This window comes from Neoarius graeffei, chromosome 25 (genome assembly GCF_027579695.1).
Source record: "Neoarius graeffei isolate fNeoGra1 chromosome 25, fNeoGra1.pri, whole genome shotgun sequence".
Classification (NCBI taxonomy): domain Eukaryota; kingdom Metazoa; phylum Chordata; class Actinopteri; order Siluriformes; family Ariidae; genus Neoarius; species Neoarius graeffei.
In genome coordinates, this window is record NC_083593.1 from 56,986,157 (window position 1) to 57,005,141 (window position 18,985).

General features: G+C 41.8%; 1 protein-coding gene across 9 annotated transcripts in view; it reads right to left on the reverse strand.

The window, feature by feature from the left end:
- strbp (spermatid perinuclear RNA binding protein) overlaps nt 1-18,985 on the reverse strand; it is a 157,861-nt gene that overhangs the window by 5,174 nt on the left and 133,702 nt on the right. For all 9 annotated transcript variants that reach the window (XM_060908931.1, XM_060908929.1, XM_060908925.1 and 6 more), the window contains 5 exons: nt 13,037-13,189; nt 10,090-10,224; nt 9,861-10,001; nt 8,783-8,912; nt 8,155-8,205 (listed from right to left, as the gene is read on the reverse strand). In XM_060908931.1, coding sequence (XP_060764914.1) covers nt 8,155-8,205; nt 8,783-8,912; nt 9,861-10,001; nt 10,090-10,224; nt 13,037-13,189 — 610 coding nt within the window. The remainder of the gene's footprint in view (nt 1-8,154; nt 8,206-8,782; nt 8,913-9,860; nt 10,002-10,089; nt 10,225-13,036; nt 13,190-18,985) is intronic.

Genomic DNA, 18,985 nt, shown 5'->3' on the forward strand with positions numbered 1-18,985 from the left:
CTGCCCATTACACATTTTGACTTTTTAGCCAAGGGAGGTTTTAATTTCTTCACAACATTGTCTAGTTTTGGTGAGGTACATGTAAATGAAAACAGGGGTTTTTTTTTTTAAATCTTTAAAGCTAGTGTTTGATCGGACACTTTGGTTTTCTTTTTCAGATGAAAAAGTGCCATGTTTGACCATTTACACACCTCAATTAAATTAAACGAGAACCATACACGCAGGCATATCAAACTACACTGATGGGTTCCCTCCCCCCCCACACATTCAAATGCTTGAATCTGACTGGGCAGAAGGTGCGTGTTTATTTCTGTATAACAGCAACTTGCACAGTAGTTCCAGCTGCAACCTGAACGGCAGCTTCAGATCAGCACGCTCGCTCTAATACATTATCATTTTTATAGTAACAGTTCGTTCACAGGGATGTGTACAGTAGAGGCTCCATACAATCTTAGATTTAAAACAGCATATTGTCTAATAATAATAACAACAAGTTCAATTTATATAGCTCCTTTCTGGGGGGGGGGGGTCCACCAAAAGGAGGTCAGGATGTCATTCCAGTGGTATAGACCCCTTTTACTGACGTCACCCGAAACCGGAAGTAAACAGACCCTGCGCCATTTTGGAAGACCAACAAACTCGTGATAAGGGGATAATGACGGCAGCGGTATGTGAACCCACGAGAATAAAGTGGAGTGGCAAACGACTTAAACAAATCTGAGCTGTTTTATTTATGATTTATTGGCCCAACAGTAGACTTGAAAGAAACCTGTGTGAGACTTGGCAAAAAACTGTGGATATAATGGATAAGTCTGTGCATGATCTGTGGACACTTTGAGGGAAGCAAACGCAAGAAATTCAGATTTAAAACATGCTAAAGTGGCCCCAAGTTGATAACTGTATGAGGAGCAAGCCTCCCAGACTTCTACAATTTAATAATAATTTAGGATGGTTTGGGGCTTGCTCGCTGCTGCCAGGTTGGTTGTTGAGTAGCCTGACTGTTTTTTTTTTTCCTCCTTGCGTGTGGTATCATTGTTGACGCGAGGTTGTTTTTTGAACATGCCAATGCGGACACGATTTCCCCTGATGAGTTATGACTTCAGACGCGATGCGTGTGTGGAGTCCGGGTGATATGTGCGTAAGATAGGCTTCTCATGTGTTTGGAGATCCGCGCTCCGAGACAAGCGCAAGCCCCCCCCCCCAGGGAAAAAAGGGGCCCCCCCCGAAAATATCGGCATAGTTCGAACACTGAATGTAGGCACTGGGTGTAAACAACAAATAGTTTACAATGTCTGGGTAGCAAACAGATGGCAGAATTGGTGTCCGGTCCTCCTTATGGTTCCATTCTCCCTTGCCCCGAGTCTTATCATATGGGTCAAACCCATCAATCACAGCCAGTTTCTCCACATACCGTGCCCTTTCTGCAGCTGGTAATGTACTTACATAACCCGCATTATCATCCATCGTGTCACTTTACTCTCGCTCGTACTTTGTTTTATATTGTGAGTGCATGTGCTTGGTCTTCCAATATGGCGCCTAACAAAATCTCGCGGCGCGGTGACGTCATGTGAAAGGGGTCTATAGCAGCCACAGTCCCACCAAAAGGTGTACGAAAACAAGTCTGATGCTGCTGGGCAACATCGCTCAGAGCATCATGCCAAGCACTAAAGGATTGCTGCACAAAGCACTGGACAACCACGATGTTAAAATGAGCAATGAGCTCACTGCAGTCCATCGCGAGGAGCACAGGCATCACCCACGGTGAACCAAGGCCTGGAGGGAACCAATGCCTATAACTGGGTCCGGAGCTACACCACAACCGGCAGACAAAAACACTCAAAACAAACATCAAACTACACAAATACAGCCCCCCCCCCCCCCAAAAAAAAAAAAAACCTCCCGAGAGAAGCGGCAGCCAGAATGCACGACGTACTCAACCGAAAACGTAGCACTCAGATCCATTGTTATTGTTTAACAAAGAAAACTGTGTGAGCAGATGTTTACATAACATTTATGGAAGGAGTCTCCAGTGTTGGTGCTTTGTATCATCACAGTTCCCAGCATGAGAGTGTCTTCATGACAGAGAAGCTTCCAGTTTCTCCATAAATGGACAAGCTGCATTCTATCGGTGCCTCTTTTTTTTTTTTGGGAGAGCGCACTGAGGGAACAATTGTCCATCACAGCTATAACTTGAGTGATAACAGGAACTAACCTGAACATTAAAACTATAAACTGTTTGTTAATAATACATCATTTTAATCTTTAGTGTAGATTATTTTCACAGAACTACATGGCCTGACATGTTTTTCCTTACTTAAACACACAATATTCTCCACTTACTGCGAGAGTGCTGTGTCAATGTGGGGAAATCTAGTCCGGGTGAGAGATTACTATGTGATGTGTGAAGGGGGAGGGGCTTCTACAGTCAGTCATTCATATATTAATTGGCTCGTGTACTGTTTTTAGGAAGGGACTGCTCTTTAGACTTTAAGCTCTAAATCGTAGCAGCATGTTCTGATGTTAAAAGGTGGAGCTTCACTGCAAAATGTACGCATCGGCACGACATCTTTTGGCGCAATTGGAAAGGAATTTGTAAATGTGATTTCCTTCATTTTAAAATTGAGATTGAGAAACAGATCAGGAACAGATCAGATCACCCCCCAAAAAAAGTCTAAACTTGACCTTGTGAGGGTTTTCCCAGAGCAACACACACACGCACTCTCTTAACTTATATATTCAACTATAAATTATTTAGGATTGTCCTGCTGCATTTACAAATCTCTCCACATGTACATTTTTAGTAAAGAAACTTCTGGTTTGTTTGCTTGCTTTGTTCTGGAGTGCATCAACTGTGTGTGTGTATGTGTGTGTGTGTCCCAGTTTAGAAATCACAAAGCAGCAACAGGAGGAAGAGGTTTGGACAGCATTGAATGATTTGAGTGAAAGGAACATGCACACAGCTCTCCTACACCAGAGAGAGAGCTGATCTCCTACAGCACCATACCGGGCTTTCCTTGACCCAGAGGAGCGCTCATTATGTGGCAGGCAGAGAGCAGAACCACAGTTAACGCAAAACAGCCATCAGGGTTTTTTCTGCTTCTTTCCACCCTGCACATAAAATTCATTCAAAGCAGCTTTGGGCAGCCGAGACCAGAGATACACATGTCACAGGGCTCAAGCGTGTGTGTTGGAATACATTTCTGCACCTCATGCAGCTTTAAATATTACAGCCAGAATTCTACAATACCACCACAGGGCTGGGTGATATCACAAAAAAAAAAAAAATTATATATATATATATATATATATATATATATATATATATATATATATATATATATATATATATATACACACACACATATACACACACATACATACATACACACACACACCACGATATGAATCATGGTATACTGGTTTGCTAACAACCCACCAACAAAATGATTTCATTTTTAAAAAGTACAACTGGCAAGTGGTGGCTCAGTGTTTACCGCTTTAAGCTAATTAATTAAAAAGTGACAAAAGATCTTCAGTTTCTCCTTAAAACTTTCATCATGAGCTGCGTCTCAATTCGAACACTGACCTTGCATGCAAAAGTGTTCTGGTAGGTTTGACAGCAACATGAGGGTTTTTTTTTTAAATTCAAACACTAACCAGAGAACCAGTTCACAAGGATGAGATTTGAGACAGTGCTAGTTTAGTCAGTGTCACATGGCTCTACACCGCCTCCGTTATATTGGTAGTGCGTTTAATTTCTTAGAATGAGTACAAGTGGCTCCTAATGACCTCAAGATCCTCACAGCAGCCATCTTATGTACAATAAAAGTGTGAAGACACTTGTATTTAAAGCCTGCAAATATAATTACTAAAAAAATTGAAGTCTTGAATCTTTAAATTTTTAGAATCTGTGTGTAATTTTTTAGACAAAACATGCTTAAAATATGAAATACAGGTGATCTCTCCGAAAAGTATTTTGTGAAGAAATTTTTAAAAATAATTTAAATAAATAAAAATCACTCTGATGTCCAATTCTTCACCACCACCACCACAGTAATCAGAGTCTTACAAATAAAATCCTGGAGTGTTTAAATGATTCCTTCTGGTTAATTTGTCTTTTTCATTTCCAGACGTTTCTCACATTTAATCACGGTGTAATCAGAATTAGAGTTACAAACAAAACCGAAAGCTAGCGTGGCAATCAAATAAGGGGTTTAAAAAAAAAAAAAAAAAATGTTCTTGTTAGGATTCTGCTCTCTAATCCAAAAGTCCTTTATAAAGATTTAATCAGATAAAGCTGTAAACAAAACACTCAACGTTACAAGACCCAGGTTCTGTGCCTAGGTCTAATTAGAAAATTTTAAGCTCTTGATCCTTCTAATTAGACCAGGATTGGTTTCAGTGAAATAAACAAAAATAGGCATAATGTAACTGGAGGAGTGATGAGGACTCGAAACACACTTGTGATTCCACTAACACAATCTGAAGATCTCCAAAACCTTTTCTGCTGTCCTTAGCAAAAAAAAAAAAAGAATAAAATCGGTCACTTTAGATGTTCGAAGTGTTTGTTTTCATTATTTGCCCTGATGGTTGTCAACTAGAACGTAAATATCAAGTTTGTTGATTTAACTAGTAAGGCATTTCTGCGTTGACGTGAGCTTGCTTACACATTACAGGAACATTAGACAGACAATAGAAAGCTAGATTTTTATAAGTTAGGAATTTTTCCACCCCTTCCAGTATAGACCATGCCCACATTTGGTTTTAATCCAAATATGAAAACAGATTTAAATATTTTCAGCACTAAAAGATAAAGATAACAGCACTGTGCAACACCTGTAGTATTTATGCAACATTCAGGACATGTTTTATTATCCTGAATGTAGTGTGATGTCCATGAACAGATTAATATTATCCTGAACTTGAAAATGTTAATATAGAGGAATGTTCAGAAACACCTCACCGGCAGTCCACAATTACAAACCTGTTATACAACTGTTATAAGTATTTTATTACATGGCCTTTTTGAATATTCTGATTGATCAATTACGGCATTCTATGGTCTGCTTTTATGGACCACGTCATTAGCAGAAGCAAGAGAATCATGTGTTAAATTATTGATTTCTTTAGTAAGCAGCCATGTCATAAGCAATGTACAGCAAGCTGGTTATAATCGCTGCATCACCCTGGAGTTTGTGTTATAATAATGACCAGCTTGCTGTACATTACCCCTTACATAATAAACTAGTAATTCTATTCCACCTTCTATTCCATGCGTGTTAAAACTAATGTACGTTAAAGTTAACATGCATGCCTGTGTGGGTTTGAGAGTACACTAAAATGTCTCTGTGCAGGTGTTTATGCAGAGCTTCTTAGCTTTCCCAGAGTGTGTATGTAGTTACTGTGTAAATAATTTTACACGTTTACAAGCTCCTCTATATAGCTGACCGCTTTCCCCAGGAGTCCCAGCTATGCAGTGTGTGGTGATGAAACAGAACCAGGCCAGGCGTCTGCAGCTCCATCACACAGATCAACAGCTGGCTGTGTTTGGCAGCAAGAGCACACAGCCATCTGATTCCCGGCATCAAACGAACAGGATTACTCCCTCAACACGCGAATCAGTTAAATATACAGGACGATCGACAGGACGTCTGAACCTGAGCTGCACTAGACATGTTTCATTAGAGCATCAAGAACACACAAAACATCATGTTTACTCCAAACTCAAACAGGTTTGTCATTCCAACACAGCGTATGTGGTGGTGTTCTACAACCCCGATTCCAAAAAAGTTGGGACAAAGTATAAATTGTAAATAAAAATGGAATGCAATAATTTACAAATCTCAAAAACTGATATTGTATTCACAATAGAACATAGACAACATATCAAATGTCGAAAGTGAGACATTTTAAAATTTCATGCCAAATATTGGCTCATTTGAAATTTCATGACAGCAACACATCTCAAAAAAGTTGGGACAGGGGCAATAAGAGGCTGGAAAAGTTAAAGGTACAAAAAAGGAACAGCTGGAGGACCAAATTGCAACTCATTAGGTCAATTGGCAATAGGTCATTAACATGACTGGGTATAAAAAGAGCATCTTGGAGTGGCAGCGGCTCTCAGAAGTAAAGATGGGAAGAGGATCACCAATCCCCCTAATTCTGCGCTGACAAATAGTGGAGCGATATCAGAAAGGAGTTCGACAGTGTAAAATTGCAGAGAGTTTGAACACATCATCATCTACAGTGCATAATATCATCAAAAGATTCAGAGAATCTGGAAGAATCTCTGTGCGTAAGGGTCAAGGCCGGAAAACCATACTGGGTGCCCGTGATCTTCGGGCCCTTAAACGGCACTGCATCACATACAGGCATGCTTCTGTATTGGAAATCACAAAATTGGCTCAGGAATATTTCCAGAGAACATTATCTGTGAACACAATTCACCGTGCCATCCGCCGTCGCCAGCTAAAACTCTACAGTTCAAAGAAGAAGCCGTATCTAAACATGATCCAGAAGCGCAGACGTCTTCTCTGGGCCAAGGCTCATTTAAAATGGACTGTGGCAAAGTGGAAAACTGTTCTGTGGTCAAACGAATCAAAATGTGAAGTTCTTTATGGAAATCAGGGACGCCGTGTCATTCGGACTAAAGAGGAGAAGGACGACCCGAGTTGTTATCAGCGCTCAGTTCAGAAGCCTGCATCTCTGATGGGATGGGGTTGCATTAGTGCGTGTGGCATGGGCAGCTTACACATCTGGAAAGACACCATCAATGCTGAAAGGTATATCCAGGTTCTAGAGCAACATATGCTCCCATCCAGACGACGTCTCTTTCAGGGAAGACCTTGCATTTTCCAACATGACAATGCCAAACCACATACTGCATCAATTACAGCATCATGGCTGCGTAGAAGAAGGGTCCGGGTACTGAACTGGCCAGCCTGCAGTCCAGATCTTTCACCCATAGAAAACATTTGGCGCATCATAAAACAGAAAATACGACAAAAAAAGACCTAAGACAGTTGAGCAACTAGAATCCTACATTAGACAAGAATGGGTTAACATTCCCATCCCTAAACTTGAGCAACTTGTCTCCTCAGTCCCCAGACGTTTACAGACTGTTGTAAAGAGAAAAGGGGATGTCTCACAGTGGGAAACATGGCCTTGTCCCAACTTTTTTGAGATGTGTTGTCATGAAATTTAAAAATCACCTAATTTTTCTCTTTAAATGATACATTTTCTCAGTTTAAACATTTGATATGTCATCTATGTTCTATTCGGAATAAAATATGGAATTTTGAAACTTCCACATCATTGCATTCCGTTTTTATTTACAATTTGTACTTTGTCCCAACTTTTTTGGAATCGGGGTTGTAGATAAATAACGTAAATGTTACCAAGTAAATGCAAAAAGTGTAAACTCCTCTGTATTTAAGATGCAGAAAACTTACACATTTATTGTTCTGATGGCTTTGAGTTTATATTTTATAGTCACATAATTTAAACATCTGGTTAATGATGGAGTTTTACATCTAACCTTAAGACTTCTACATGAGAAGCAGCTTTTCCTCAATAATCCCATACATGCAGAATATTTATTCAGTGTATAGAAAGGAGGCTGAAGAACACTGGAGTAAAACTAATACTGCTTTCACACAACTATACCGACACAACACACAGGAGTATATTGGGGTGTGTATATTTATAGCCACTGTGGTTAATCTCTGTCTCTCTGTAGTCAGGGCTGCTTTGAATGAACGCGGTATCTCAGTGCTGTAGACAACACGAGCCATTCTGACAGTGCGGAAAGAGACATGTGTCCAGACTCAGGGACATGAGGACATGGGGACTGGGGTAAGCAGGCAAACTCAGACGAGCAGCACCGACACACCCAGCTGAAGCGAAGCAAGGCTTGCTCCAACCACAGGAAGAACCAAAAGGTTATGAGCCTGTCCTCCCGTTGGCCAGGGGATCTGCCAGCGTAGGTTCTTACTGAGATAGATGGCTGGCTTTAACACGCTCTAGGCCTAATTAAGAGCGGAGTAAATAGGTAGGGGAAAAAGGAATAAGGGCAGATTTGGACCCTAGAATCGTACCAGGGACAGGGGAAAGCAAGGGTTAAAAGGCGTGGGGGGGATTGGGGGTGGTACGTACCGTATGCAGGAGCAGCGGCTGCAGCGCCGTAGCCATACGGGCTTCCAAAACCTGCAAGGACATAATTTCACACAACGATATTTACATGGCAACATAAGGATAAAATCAAACAGTCTACACCTAGATGATGATAATGATAACAACTAATTAGTCTTTAATTACATTACATAGATACAAAATAATCCTAGTGATTAAAGCACAGCACTGACAATTCATGTGTCTTATTTTATACACTCCTGCACCCAGCATTATGTAATTCTGAACTCTGATAGAAAAAGAATCAACACCTTCTGACCAATCACAGCAGTTCTGACAGCAGTGCAGGTTTATTCCTGATGTGTTATCGTTTGTTACTTTCTCAGAGAGAAGAGAGGATGGTAAGGGAACAACTGTTTATAGATGCTGTAACAGGAGTGAGAACAAGAACTAACTTGTTTTGCAAGACGTTCCACTGTACTCTAAATGGATAAAAAATATATACGTTTTGTTCATTAAAGAACATAACATCTAATTGCTGGCATAATGCTGTGGTACAAAAGGAATACCAAAAAAAGAACCCTGGTGACATGCTGTTGTAGGAAAATGATCAACTTCACGGTGGTAGCAGTGATTTTCATTACACTCCCACCTGGTGTGACATAGCCTGGTGCGGCGGCACTGACGAAGGCTCCTCGTGCGAGTGCAGCTCTTCCTCTTCCTCGAGCAGCCTGAGCCGCGACAGCAGAGGCAGCGGCAGCAGCAGCGATCGCTCCTTTATTCTAACACACACACACACACACACACTCTTACTGACTCCGAGCTTTGAAGTCAGAAAATACAACATTCGACATGAAATATCATTGACGTTAATTTATACTGTCAAAATCATACACCATCTAATTTTTTTTTTTTTAGGAAGTGACATCACAGATGCATGAAAGGTCAGATTTCATTATTCAATATTAGCTATATATTATGACTAAATATTGATCTAAGTAAATTAATGTTCAACCTTTGTGTTTATATTTGCATTTGGCAGATTTGTTATATTTATAGCTTCTTATTAAGGATTAACTGAATTAAATTATGAGCATTGCCACAGGCACAGAGTCAATTCATCAAAAAATAGTTGCAGTCAGAGATGGCACGATGCTGCTTTTTCTTTCCCAAAACCTTGAGTGTGGGCCGAGATTGATACCTTTCCAATATATTTTCTTCAAACTATTAAGCCTTAAACAAAATGAAGAACTAGACTTAAAATAAATACACAAATCATACAGATGGTAAATATAATAAATATAAAGAATAAAGATAATTAAATTAATCCTAACAAAAAAAAAAAATTAAATCCAAATTCCAAACTTTTCCATCTGTGAGAAGATCTCATTCTTTCAGTTATTTTTTTTTCTCCGATATCTGATCCCCCATTTTCTGATACTGATCTTAGGTGTCTGATCGATGTCTCTTATTTACTATTAAAACAAGTGCTACATCACACTGTGTTCTCCTGTGGTGTAATAAACGATCAGAGTTTGTGCACATTTACAGGAAGTGGAACTAGACGGTGGCTTCGTGCTGAAGGTCAGAGTATTGATGATGGATGTAAAGACCTTTCAGGATATACAGCTCATCACTGATCACGTTACTCGAGAGAGCCAAGCCGAGCCAGGTTCAGTGTCCAGAGGATTAGAGTGGTTGTTTATTGATCATCGATGAGGACGACTGACCTGAGGGAGGATTTTTTTCTTCTTGTTGCCAGCAGCGTTGGGTCCCGAAAACAGTTTCTCCAGAGCGGCCAGGGCAGCACTAGCTTTAGCTACTTTCTTATTGGGTCCTGCACCTCGGAACTTCTGTCCATCAACCTCCACCTGACGTTAAGAGTGGGGGCAAACAAACAAACATCAGAGATCAGATTCTTCACTGAGCTTTCAGTGACAGGTTTGTGATGTGACTTACCTCCATGACAAAGCGTTTGTCATGGCTGCCACCGCTCTCTGAGATCAGCTCGTATTTGAGGCCTCGTCGTTTCTCATTCAGCTCCATGACTGGGTTCTTACCACTCGCTGTCAGAATAGGACCCTGAGTTCGCACCTACACACACACACAATTTTATAGCTGCTTGTATACAAAAATACCAGTCAGCACATATTTAGCAGCGCTCGAATTAAGTGGTCTCGCAGTCTCGCCGCAACAGTTATTTCCTCTGTGCGAGAGTTGTTCAGAAAGTCAGGTTGCCCCGCGCGCAACTTGATTTTTCAAGCAGGGGCAACCTGACTTTCTGAACAACTCTCGCACAGAGGAAATAACTGTCGCGGCGAGACTGCGAGACCACTTAATTCGAGCGCTGTTTAGATATCCTCCTCTACACAGCAGCACGACAACATAATTACACTTCCTCTCTGTTTTAAAATGAACAGTGGTCCAAGGATAAATTGTAACATTTCCAAAAAATGCAGATATAAAATCCTGCAATAACATGGTTATGTTAGGAAAGCGTACACCAACAGCATAATTTTACTACTTTAATTATTTGACAAAGCTCAGTGAAATAAGTAGAGCAACTCCAGAACGCTGGTGAGAAGAAAATGTTGCTGTTGTGAGATTAAAGGAGTTTTCACACCTATTATTTGGTCTGTTGGGTTTCACACTGCATACAGTTAACCAAACTGAAAAGCAATGGAGAGAACCCCCCCCACCGCAAGCCTGGGCGACATGCAAAGCCAAAAACATCATGGGTAGATGTGTTCCTCTTATGCATTTTCAGTTCTCTACCCTCAGTTAATAGTTTTAAAGCATATACGCAGAGCCATGGACTCACTTTCATTTATAAATGCCTTGAGACCTCAAGAATGGCACAGGAATAGTTTTAAGCATTAACAATAAATCTAATATAGTAATTTTTACAATTACAGTGATTTACATAGGTAGCGGTCTGAGTGAATGATCTTGACGTCCATAATGTCACCACAGGAAGTCTATCGGTCTCATCGCCATTAACGCTATACTAAAACACAGAGCTGACTGCAACTCCGATCCTCCATTTTGAGCTAATTTATCACCATGCCACGTAGATGTGTTGTTGGCCGGTGCAGCAACACAACAGAAGGTAGATTTACGTTGCATTCATAACCCAAGAATGTTCAAACTGCAAAGATTTGGGCGCGTTTTGCGAGAAGCTGACGGGCACATTGGGCGCCTACGAAGTGGTCTCTCCTCTGCTCTGCACATTTTACTGAAGACTCGTATGAAACCTCTGATCTGTTGAGGAGCGTTGGCTATAAGTCCGTATTGAAAGGGGGTGCAGTACCAACAATTAAAGGAAACTACAAGAAAAGGAAAGTATTTATTTCCTTAATTTTTTTAAAAGGAAAGTAAGTTCAGTCGCACCAGTTCTCCCAGAGTGTGAGACGAGGGTTGCTGGTAAAACCCGGGATGGAACGAGATGGGACATATCACATGGGCAGTGACCTCCCCGCGGTTGTTGCTAAAACCGGTGATGTTCTGTTCCATCCCGGGTTTTAGTAATTGCCTGAGCTGAGCAGTAATGGTGGAGTACTCAGTATGGAGAAAATGGAGAATGAAACGGAGCAGCCGTCTGATTTCTTCACTGGATATTGCTGCCATCTTGCCCTTATGTGTAAGAAGCTAATGAACGGAGAACTGAACGAACAACTGAAAGTCAGATTGTTTCAAAAACAATCGGACACAAAGTCGGCCTTCAAGAAGCGAGAACACAGACGGGTAATGCTGCGACTCTCATTTGAATATAAAACACTCGTTGTTTACCTGCATTTAGATTAATACATGTAACTTGTATTGTGTGTTTAAGTTAGCGGTATAAGATTATTTAATTTGCTTCAGAATGTGATTAAATAATCAGATAAACTGAGACAATTAGCCTTTTACGTTTTATCAGTGAAAATGCATGCATGTACATGTATGTTGCGTAAGTTATAACACCCATCCTGTTTTAATGAGAGTCAACCCACAATCAGTGAAGTCAAATCAGATGAGCGAGTCGGTAACGCTATTTCTTACTTTCACCATAAATATTTATTTATATATGACTTTGGTCTATAGCTGTCAAAGGCCTCGGCCTTAAAACCGGTTCCTGCTGTGACGTCACGTGCACAGGGCTGGCTGGCTCAGCGGCGCAGCGCCAATGACAACTTCACGGTCCATTTTAACTCTCAAAAATATATATTTTTAATTCCCATTTATGCAGCATACAAGAGTCACAGATGGAGATACTATCCACTCAGAAATTTATTTAAAAATAAAGGTTCTGCACATCTCCTTTAACCTTCTTTTTCTCAAATAAAAAAAAAAATTAGATATCTCTCAAACTCAATTACACAGACATGGTGACACCACTCAATAAATGATTAGATAATTATCTAAATAAATACTTTAAAACATTGTGTATTACATCCAATGTTTAGTTTCTCTTCGTCGGTCCAAATCTCCAGGCATTTCTGCCACACTGCTGTTCTATTCTTGGACTCCGTTTAGCAGTTCACACAGATATTTAAAAAATAAAATAAAAAATGAATAAGACACACCCCCCAACCTAGAGTGTGTGATTCACTTTCTGCAGGTGAGTCAATTCAGAATTGAATCACTTTCTCACTTTAGTATGTTTGAATCACTCTGTTCAAACACACTACACTGTGTGTGAGAGAGTGACAGAGAGGGAGAGAGAAACACCCTACATTTACAAGTGTATAATTAACTATGAGTCACAGTATATTAATGGACAATTACAGTGAGATTTCTGCTTCAATTTCCAAGTAAATTCACTAATATAGATATCTCTGGGTCAAACCCCAACCCAAAACACTCAGATCAGCACTCAAACAGAAATCTGTAAACATCTTATTAAAGAGCACGCGCGCGCACATACCTCCAGTGTGTTGGAGCTGTCTGTGGAGTGTGATGTATTATTGCTCGAGTGTGTTGATGTTTCACTCTTGCCCTCGCTGTCCGACTTCTCGTCTGCACTCATGGAGTCCAGGTCTGTGTCAAAGCCCGTTGGGTATCCCATCGCCTGCAGCACCTGCCAGTCACACACAGTATATACACAGTGAACATCACACGCACAATCATCATTACACACTCCCGAATAACTCCAAACACATGCAACACCACATTCAGCCTTTGCACAAATATACACATTACACCCAATCTTTCCCCCTTTTCAAACAACAAAGGGGAACTGAAGTCATTTTTAAACTTGCTTTATTTCTTATTTAATGTGTTATTCAATTACATTTTCGGTTTTAGTAACCTTATATCGTGACTTGTATTGGCAACTAATTGCAAATAAATATTTTACTTATTGGCCTAGTCGGTTTCTAACCATGTTGAATTTAGTTCGTTTGATCCATGGCAGGAGTCACTTACCCACGCGATCTTCACAAGCTTTGTGCGAGACTTTGAAACACAAGGGGGGGATTTTTGGTGACAGAAACAATGCTGGAGAAAATTCCATGGATTCAGCTCAAAACTTACTTAAAAACAAACTCAACTGATGAATCCATCACATTAGCATTTAAAAAAAAAACCACAACCATGTTTATAAAGACATGTTCTCAGGTCATTAAGGCATCAAATTTTTATTTAATCCTAAATTCAATGGAGCCAGTGGAGTGTTGGATTAAAGATCAATGGACTACAACCTACATTTCTGCTCCAATAGTAAATATGGAACAAAATGCTCACATTAAAAAATTTTTTTATAAAAAATAAAGAATATTATTGGCCAAGTCAGAGCTGTGTAATCATTCAGTCTGGAAAGTAACTGGAATTACTTACTGGAAAACTGAGAGGGGTGTTGGGGATATGACTTTTAACAAAAAAATTTTTAAAAATAAAGCACTCGACGCCAACGGCGTCGATGGGGATGCCTCCGCCCGGTAGACTACACGCCTTATTAAGTTGTGATTTGGGGATGGACATTTGACCTCACAGTAATCTTGACCTGGTGAAATTACTTGTATCAGCCTTGGAGACATTGTGTTCACAAGGTTTTCGGACAGACATTTGACCTCACAGTGACCTTGACCTTAGACCTTTTGATCTCAAAATCTAATCAGTTTATCTTTGTCCCCAAATGCACAAATGGTGAAAGTTTGTAGCCTGGCAAGCCAGACTAAATGTGAACATTTAGTCTGGCCTCGATCCGTAGACATTTCCGACGGGTGTGGGAGGAACAACCCGCTGTCTTTCAAACTGTCTCTGTGCATATAAGCCAACGCTCTGACCAATCAGCGCAACAGTGACTGTGACGGAGTCAGAGCGACAGAAAGCAGTGGGGGAGGCCTTGAAATAAATAATTTTTCAAAATGCGTATTAATTAATAAACAGGTTCTAGATATTCAGAAGTTTGGAGATAATGACCACAAGTTTGGAGTCTGTACCACATACACTCATTTTTTTTCAAGTGTTTGCTTAAACTGTTTGAGAGTTTTTATTTTTATTTAGTGGTGTTTGGTGAAATAATTTCCCTTAAATTTAAAATAACGGGAAAATAAGAAACAATCAAAAAGTAATGTTTCAAAGCTGTTTATTAATTCTTCGTACTGCACAAACTAGCCCCATCCTTTTGGTTACGAGCGGAGCTAGGTGGTAGATCAGACTTTTGCCATAGCCGGTCGGCAAAACAGCGAAAACGTCCTTCTTGAAAAGGAATGAGCGGAGAGCCTCTTCCTGCTCATGTTTCAACGAAAACTCCAAGTCTAATTCTTCTAAAACTGATTCCAAAGCGGAGTCAAACGCGCACTGTTCACTAGCCGTAGCCATCTTTCCTGTTGTGCTTTCTCCAGCGTCGCGCAGCTTTGTCATCACTCCTGCAAAAGGCCGCCCAAAGAATCCAAACAAAAACCTTGCGTTGTGATTGGCGGGCACGATTTGATGCCCGGGGTGTTTTTGTTTATATGGTGCGAGGCTAGACCCGCTCGCTAGGCAAAAATATTTTTGGCCGCTAGGCGGGTGGGTCTAGTTTACTAGGCTAGAAAGTTTGGTGAAATTCCTTTCATTCGCCTTGGAGATATTGTGTTCACAAGGTTTTCGGACAGACATTTGACCTCACAGTGACCTTAGACCTTTTGATCTCAAAATCTAATCAGTTCATGATTGTCCCAAAGCACACGAATGGTGAAAGTTTGGTGAAATTCCTTTCATTAGCCTTTGAGATATCGCGTTCACAAGGTTTCGGGACGGATGCACACACGGACAACCCGAAAACATAATGCCTCCTGCACCTTACGATGGCGGAGGCATAAAAATCAATAAGAACACTTTCTCTCTGTCTCATGCTGTGTTCAAGACAAAGCCACAAACACCCTCTCAACATATAACTTTAACCCGTCAACTAGGGATAGTCTTCTAAACTATCAGTTCCTTTTCTGTTTACAGAGTGACATCAATTCAACATGGCCGCCACACACCGAACAGTATAAAGTCCTGTTTTGTTAAACACAGTACTTGGTTAACTCCAACCCTGACCATGCTAATCACGGTTTTGCAATTGTAATCATCAACATTACAGTCATAACTAATGCAAGCTGGATAGCTTGTTGCTAAGCTACTCACTATTGTTGCTGTGCTGCAATTTAGTTGTGTGAATGTTTGAAGGGCACTATGGTAGAACAGAACCAATTACCACTCAGACCTCTGACTGTAAAAGCGCACATAAAGTAGCTTTTTATGAGCTTTACGTGCTCCGACTGAACAAAAGAACACACTATTTTGTTCAGGCGTCCATTTTATTTATTTAGTTTTTTCCCCCTCTCCACACTGAATGCTCTAAGCCGGCTTTGTACCAGCTTGCAAGTTACCACTTAGGCACCACAAATGCAGCTTCAGTCTTTATACTGTATGACAGTATTATCACTGTATTGTTTCTGTAGCAACAACATACACCGTGACTTGCATGCTGGTGCTGACAAACACTAAACGCACACCATCAGGAAACAATTATTTATAATAAACATTGATGGAATGAGTCTCCAGTGTCAGCGCTCCACTGTCAGTGTCAGCTGTAACAGTCAAGTTTATTTGTATAGTGCTTTTAACAATAGGACATTGTTGCAAAGCAGCTTTACAAAATTTGAATGACTTTAAACATGAGCTAATTTTATCCCTAATCTATCCCCAATGAGCAAGCCTGTGGCAACAGTGGCAAGGAAAAACTCCCTCAGACGACATGAGGAAGAAACCTCGAGAGGAACCAGACTCAAAAGGGAACCCATCCTCATTTGGGTGATAACAAACAACATGATTATAACATTAACAGTTTTAACATGAAATCAGTTTTGTTGAAGTTATAAACTCTTCATTGATGGAAACTTGAGTACAAAACTGTTCATGACAACTGCAGTCCTAAAGCTGGCAAGTCAGCTGTAGTCCTCAGGCATAAAAGCATTACTGTAAGAGTCCAGAGCGTCCTCCAAGTGCGACTTTCATCTGTCCACATGGGGCCGTCCTCCACAGGAGCGATGTGATGAGACTCCAGCCAGATGTGTTATGTATGCCCAATGTCACCTGATAAGTAGAAGAAGAAGACCTTTATTCATCACACACTTGTGAAATTCCTCTCTGCATTTAACCCATCTGAAGCAGTGCACACACACACACACACAACCAGAGCAGTGGGCAGCCATGCTAATAGCACCCGGGGAGTAGTTGGGAGTTAGGTGCCTTGCTCAAGGGCACCTCAGCCCAAGGCCGTCCCATATTAACCTAACTGCAGGTCTTTGAACTGTGGGGGAAACCGGAGCACCTGGAGGAAACCCACGCAGACACGGGAACAGCATGCAAACTCCACACAGAAAGGCCCCCGTTGGCCACTGGGCTCGAACCCAGAACCTTCTTGCTGTGAGCCGACAGTGCTAACCACTTACATCACCGTGCCGCCCAGTAACAGTATACATTTTGCACTGAGTGCAAGCAGGGACTCCAGCAAAACTAATTGACAGTATAACTAAAAGGGGAGAGTCAGAAGGTAACACAGGCATGAGGGAGCCCCGGGACATAAAGCAGCAGGCATTACACCATCAACAAACTCGAGTGAGCAAGCGAGTGGAGACTGACAGCATCCATACATACCAGTTTACCATAACACTCTGTCTGAGGACCCTCCAGATCTACACCTTTACCTCAAACACCATTAACAAAAGGCTTGACTAAACAGATATGTTTTCAGCCGAGACTTAAACGTTGAGACTGTGTCTGATTCCCGAACACTACTTGGAAGGCTGTTCCATAACTGTGGGGCTTTGTAAGAAAAGGCTCCACCCCCTGATGTAGCCTTCACTATACGAGGTACCAGCAAATAACCTGCACCTTTTGATCTAAGCTGCTGCACTACCTGGAACTTGTTTGTGCACCAACTGAAACATCCTGACAGTAATGCATTACAATAATCCAACCTAGAGGTAACAAAAGCACAAACTAGTTTTTCCACGTCATGCAGGGACATTAAATTTCTTATCTTAGCAATATTTCTGAGATGAAAGAAAGCTATCCGGGTAATGTTATCAATGTGAGTTTCGAATGAAAGACTGGGGTCAATGATCACTCAGGTTTTTTACTGCTGCATGTGAAGAAACAGAAAGGCTATCCAGAGTTATTGTGTAATCAGAAAACCTACATCCAGCTGCATGTGGTCGGAGTACAAGTACTCCAGTCTTGTCAGAGTTAAGCAGAAGGAAGTTAATAAGCATCCGGTGTCTAATGTCTTTCACACATTCCTCAATTCTATTAAGCTGGTGTCTCTCATCTGGTTTTGCAAAAACATACAACTGTGTGTCATCAGCATAACAGTGGAAACTAATACCATGCTTATGAATATCATCACCCAGAGGTACATATATAAAAAAGGGGGGGTGGGGGGGTGGGGGGGGGAAACAGTGGACCCAAGACAGAACCTTGTGGAACACCAAGCTTTACCTCAGTATGTCAAGAAAAATCACCATTTACATCCACATACACAAGCACACAAACCCCTCCACCACAATAAGGTGGCAGTTCTAGGAGGGGACATTCAAGTTTGTGTGCTTGAATGATCCTAGGAGCTATGTTGTGGGGGGCATTACGCCCCTGTTAGGGTTTCCCAAGGCAGACAGGTCCTAGGTGACAAGCCAGACCAAGAGCAGTTCACCAAAACCCCTTATGGATAACAATCGATCAAGGACCGTGACGTCGCCCGGTATGGCGCAGCCGGGGCCCCACCCTGGAGCCAGGCCTGGGGTGGGGGCTCGTATGTGAGCGCTTGGTGGCCAGGCCTTTGCCCACGGGGCCCGGCCGGGCTCAGCCCAAAGCGGTGACGTGGGCCCGACCTCCTGTGGGTTCACCATCCACAGAGGTAGCCGTAGGGGGCCGGTGCAGTGTGAATTGTGCAGCAGTCAAAGGCAGGGGCCTCGACAACCAGATCCCCGAACACAGCGGCTAGCTGTTGGGACATGGAATGTCACGGGGGAGGGAGCCTGAGCTTGTGCGGGAGGTTGAGAGGTACCGGCTAGAGATAGTCGGGCTCACCTCCACGCACAGCTTAGGCTCCGGAACCCAGCTCCTTGAGAGGGACTGGACTCTCCACTTCTCTGGAGTCGCCCATGGTGAGCAGTGGCAGGCTGGTGTCGGCTTGCTTATAGCTCCCCAGCTCAGCCGCCATGTGCTGGAGTTTACCCCAGTGAACGAGAGGGTTGCCTGTCTGCGCCTTCGGATCGGGGAGAAGGCTCTTGCTGTTGTTTGTGCCTATGGGCCGAATAGCAGTATAGAATATCCGGCCTTCTTGGAGTCCCTGGGAGAGGTACTGAGAGGTGCTCAGACTGGGGACTCCATTGTTCTACTG